The 5,184-nt window shown below is 64.1% G+C and overlaps 1 protein-coding gene across 2 annotated transcripts in view; it reads right to left on the bottom strand.

Annotated features, from left to right (window-relative positions):
- LOC116829010 (anoctamin-7-like) overlaps positions 1 to 5,072 on the bottom strand; it is a 33,734-nt gene extending 28,662 nt beyond the window's left edge. For both annotated transcript variants that reach the window (XM_075060244.1, XM_032787583.2), the window contains exons 1-3: positions 4,941 to 5,072; positions 2,164 to 2,263; positions 1,026 to 1,186 (exon numbers count right to left, since the gene is read on the bottom strand). In XM_075060244.1, coding sequence (XP_074916345.1) covers positions 1,026 to 1,186; positions 2,164 to 2,263; positions 4,941 to 5,072 — 393 coding nt within the window. The remainder of the gene's footprint in view (positions 1 to 1,025; positions 1,187 to 2,163; positions 2,264 to 4,940) is intronic.
- Between the last annotated feature and the right edge of the window lie 112 nt (positions 5,073 to 5,184).

Below are 5,184 nucleotides of genomic sequence, written 5' to 3'. Positions count from 1 at the left end.
ACCTGGGTCTGGGGCTTGGTCCTTTGGGATTGAGAGAACCGTTTTCTTTTACTGGGGTGTTGGTTTTCATAACCATTCATCCCCAGGACGGGTGGGACTGGTGGTGATACTGGGAGACTGGAATGTCTAAGGAAATTGCTTGTGTGACTTGCAGTTAGCCAGTGGGGTGAAACCCAAAGTCCTCTTTGTCTGGCTGGTTTGGTTTGCCGTAGAGGTGGGAAAGCCCGAGCCTAGGGCTGTGACTGCCCTGTTTGAGCAATTGGTCCTGAACTGGCACTCTCAGTTGGGTCCTGCCAGCACCGCATCATCACAGGGGGCCTGGGGCCCGGAGGTGGAGGGACATGGCAGGGGCCTTGGGTTGCCAGGCCGAACGCCCTGTCACAAAGGGACCCTGGTGACTCCGGTCTGCGGCAAAACAGGGGCCCCGGGCTAAGGCAGGCTCCCTGCCTGCCCAGAATTCACACGGCTGCCAGGTCGCTGCGGCTCCTAGGCAGCCAGGGAGGCTCCACGCACTGCCCCCAACCCTAGTGCCTGCTCTGCAGCTCCCTTTGGCCGGGAACCACGATGAACCCTGCAGCCCCCTCCCGCACCCAAACTCCCTCCCACAGCCTGCACCTCTACCCCCTGCCCCAGCCCAGAGCCCCCTCCTGCATCCCAAACCCCTCATCCCCAGCCCCACTCCAGAGCCTGCACCCCCAACCAGAGTCCTCAACTCCCCCTGTACCCGAATCCCCAGCCCAGTTAAAGTGAATGAGGGTGGGAGAGAGCAAGCGATGGAGGGAGGCGGGATGGAGTGAGTAGGGGCGGGGCCTTGGAGAAGGGGCGGGGCATGTGCGGGGCCTCGGAGGAGGGGAAGGGATGTTGGGTTTTGTGTGATTAGAAAGTTGGCAACCCGACAGGGCAGGGACCTAGGGGGTGGGGGAGAGACACAGCAGGGGCCCGGGGCCCAGGAGGAAGAGGGATGCGGCCGGGACCGGAGTGGGGAGGCACATACCAGGGGCCCCGGTATAAGTCTCCCCTCTCACCTTCTCCATCAGCAGCCCGGCATTTCTCAGGTTGTCGAGGAACTTCCTCTTCCAGTGCTCGTGGTGACCGCGTGGCCGCTCGTCTCTGGCCTCGTGAGCATCCAGCTTCCCCCGCCTCTTCTTTGGGGGCCGCACCTTCTCCTCCCACACCAGCACGAAGTCTGTGAGGGCAAAGGGGAGGGGGCTGCGGTCCGGCCCTGCAGCGGGCCAGGGGCCGGGAGCCTCCCACAGGGCCGGGGAGCAGCAGCGAAACTCACCCAGACCATGCACAGGATGGGCGCGGGGGCGGGGAGACAGCAGCCCTAGGGCCCTGGGCCCTAGAGTGTTGGGGGGGCCACACTCGCCACCACCGCCCCCTGCTGGAGGGAACATCAGCCCCTCTCTGGCACACGCAGCCCAGCAGCTGGGGCGCCTCACCGCTAGCCTCAGCGGAGATTCCCCGGGCACTGCAGCGGGCGTGGCCTCGGGGTCTGCAGCAGGACACTCGCAGGCGAATGGGAAGCCCCTGCAGCCGCAGCCCACAGGGGTGAGCAGGGCCCTGGGGAGGGAGGGAGCATCGTTAACGTAGCCGAGCAAGGGGCTTTGGATCATTTCGTTAGTGCTCTGGACAATGTACGTTAGCCAGTGGAACCCTCTGCCACACGATGATGCCGAGGAAAAGAGATTTAGGGGGCACATGTTCGCAGAGCAAGGAGGGTCATGGGGCTGGGACGCAGGAGATGGAAGGTCACTTCTTGGCTCCGCTACTGACCCCCTGGGTGTCCTTGGGAGAGTCACTTGCTCTTTGTGCCTCTGTCTGGGGCAACGAGCATCTCTGTGCCCAGCCCCCAGGACAGCCCGGGAGGCCCGCTGGCAGTTGGCACAATGCAAAAGCGTGTCAAGGCTGCTCTATGGCAGACTGCAGAGGGCAGTGACGTAGGGTGGCTTAGAGACCCCTGGGTCCCCCCCAGACTGCACCGGGCCCAGCTCACACAGCCAGAGGGGGTCCTGCCTGGGTACATGTCCTTCTCTGGGCACCTCTGGCTGGAGCCTGAGGGGCTATTTGGAGAGCCTGGGCTGGCAGCCACCCACTCCCAGCTCCTCCCAGAGAGGAGGCCCGGGGAGCTGCCGAGGGACAGGCCAGGCAAGGGGCGCTCACCGATCTTGGTTTGCCCGTCTTGGAAGTAGTTGCCCCTGAGGTTGGGGCTGTAGCCTTCATCACCATGCACGTAGATGGGATCGTCCTCTTCCTCTTCATCCTGCAGCGGGAAACAAACGAGGGAGGGGGCAGGGGAGAACCGTGCAGCTCCCGCGCCCCGGGCCAGCCTTGTCCCCGCGCCCAAGCCCAGATTCAGTGTGTCGGGGTGGAGGAGCAGGGGAATGTTTCAGTGCTCAGGAAACCAAGAGGAGGAACCTAGAGCCAGATGGGCTGCTTCACCCCATGGCCCTACCAGTGCCCCTCAATCCTGACCTGCAGCCCCCCCACTATCCCAGCCCTGGGCTCACCCACCCCCCACACAGCCCTGCCCATGCCCCTCAATCCTGATCTGCAGCCCCCCTGCTATCCCAGCCCTGGGCTCACCCCCCAACACACACAGCCCTGACCATGCCCCTCAATCCTGACCTGCAGCCCCCCCACTATCCCAGCCCTGGGCTCACCCCCCCACACACACAGCCCTGCCGGTGCCCCTCAATCCTGACCTGCAGCCCCCTGCTATCCCAGCCCTGGGCTCACCCCTGCCCCATGGCCCTGCCGATGCCCCTCAATCCTGACCTGCAGCCCCCCCACTATCCCAGCCCTGGGCTCACCCCCCCACACACACAGCCCTGCCGATGCCCCTCAATCCTGACCTGCAGCCCCCCCACTATCCCAGCCCTGGGCTCACCCCCTGCCACACACACAGCCCTGCCCATGCCCCTCAAACCTGACCTGCAGCCCCCCTGCTATCCCAGCCCCAGACTCCCCCTGGCCACGGTTCTGCAGATGCACTACAGAGCACCAGCTATCCTGAAGGCCAAACCTTCGCCTCACTTACGGCTCTGGGTCTGTTCGGAGTCCCCCACCCCTCCACCGCAGGGACACCGACTCCATTAGCTCCAGGGGAAACCAGCACACAGAATGAGCAAGAAACCAGGCTCTGCGGGGGATTCCCGCCCAGGGTGGGGCTCAAATCGGGCAGCCCCTGAGCTGCAAGGACCCCCCCAGCTTTCTCCTCCTCCAGCTCTCACTGCTCCCCGTCAAGCCAGGACAGTGGCTGAAATGGCCCCAGTAACGAACTGCGGGAGCTTTGCAGAGGCCTGGTCCAGAGCAGCCACAGACTGGGCCCAGAGCCGCGGTTCTCAACCTCTTAACCATTGTGGGCTGCAGCCACCCAGTGCAGACAGGCCCTGTGTGCTGATGAGGCTGAGAACCGCTGGCCTAGAGAGAGGGGCCCAAGCTGGGACTAGAAACCCACCTGCACCAGGGCAGTGGCAGGGCTGAGACTCTGCGGCTGGAATGAGGGAGGGGAAGGGGAGGGTTGGATTACGGGGGGTTGGGCAGCTCCCCTCTGCCCCCCAAACTCCTGCCGGGATTCTACCATGAGATCAGGGACATGAGAAGAGCCGCAGCTTGTGAAATGGATGGACTCTCCCCACCCCCACCCCCACCCAGAACTCAGCACCACGAGGGCGTCATCGCCCCTGGGAAGTGGACTTGGGGGGACGCCAGGAGGGTTGGAATGGAACCCGCTGGAAAAGCAGCATTTCCAGCTGTGGCAGAGCAGGGAGGGTGGGACTGATGCCAGGGTGGCAGATGCCCCTGGGGAAGCCTGTCTGGTAGCCTGGGGGCTCCCACCCCCGGCTGGCTCAGCTGCTGCACTGCAGTGCAAGGGGAGGCCAGCGGCGCGAGAATCCCGGCCGGGCTAGGACGAACCACGGGCAGGGACGTTTCGCTGCCCTCCAGCTGGGCACTGCGGGGTGCCAGCTGTTTCTGTTGGAGCTCCCAGGTTTTAGCTGGAGCAAAGGTGCCTCCTCGGGGCCAGGGGATCCCTGCTCCAGCCCCGCTCATGCCTGCCTGCCTGTCTGTCCATCTGCTGTGAGAAGAGTAGAGGCTGAAAACTGAATGTGCACTGGGGGGTTCACCACTTAGAGCCCGGCCCCACAGAAGCCTTTGGGGACAGGCAGGAGCAGGCAACACCCCCCTCATCCTGCTCTGGGGGCACTCGTGGGAATCAGAGCTGCTGGCTCCCAAGCAGTGATCTAGGGGATCTCTCGTCTATTGCACGCCCGGCTCGGGGTGACTGCAAGGCACCAATTCTGCCAGGGCCACAAGTGAAATGAGTTTGTCAGTCTCAGCTCAGTCTTTCGCCAGTGGTGGTCTCCAGCCGGGAAACGATACACGGTTTGGCCAGAGGCGCCTGGCGCTGGGAGAGTTCGGGGTGGGTGGGGCGGGGCTGCAGACTGGGCCGGCGGGATGTTGGCAGAGCGGTGGGTTGGGGGCACAGAGCCGGAGTGGCAGGGGATTTTCCCAAAGCAAATCCACCCGGTGTTCTACACACCTGTCCGCGTTCCGCCGGGGGGCGCGGAGGCTGGGCTGCGGGTGCATCGGATACTCTGCAAACTGCCCGGTGTTTTCCTCATGAGCGCAGGCAAGATTTTTTAAAACAAGGACAAAACCATCTGCACCCCCCACCTCCCCCTGTCCGTGGAACACCTGAGAACACCCTTCCCCCAATCACAACCAGGCCCCTAGCCTGGCAAACACCCCCAATCGCCCCCACCAGCCGTGCTGCCAGGGCAAGGCCGGGATTGCTGAGCTCCAGGATCCTGTTCTCCTGCCCTTGATGTCTGTGGCATTCGCTAGGCCTCAGGAAGAGCAGACCCCGGACCCCTCTCTCTGCAGCAGCCTTGCTGGCCCCCGGCAGCCACTCTCCCTGGGCTCCCCCTCGTACTCACGAAGCCGGCGTAGGGCTCCCCATTGTAGATGGTGCCGGAGGAGCTGCTGGACAGGCGGGAGCGGCTCTTGTCCAGGGCGATGAGCAGGGTGGTGTCCTGAGCACCTGCCTCCGACCCCTTCTTCTGGATCATGGTGCTGAGTCTGCGATGCCAACCTCAGGAGCCTGCTGCCATGGCCCCCTGGGGGACCAGAGCGATAGGACCCAGCAGCGATTGCCACCTCTAAAGGGGAGCTGCTGGGGGC

Source organism: Chelonoidis abingdonii, chromosome 23, assembly GCF_003597395.2.
Source record: "Chelonoidis abingdonii isolate Lonesome George chromosome 23, CheloAbing_2.0, whole genome shotgun sequence".
Taxonomy (NCBI): Eukaryota; Metazoa; Chordata; order Testudines; family Testudinidae; genus Chelonoidis; species Chelonoidis abingdonii.
This window is presented reverse-complemented; position numbering and strand designations above follow the sequence as displayed.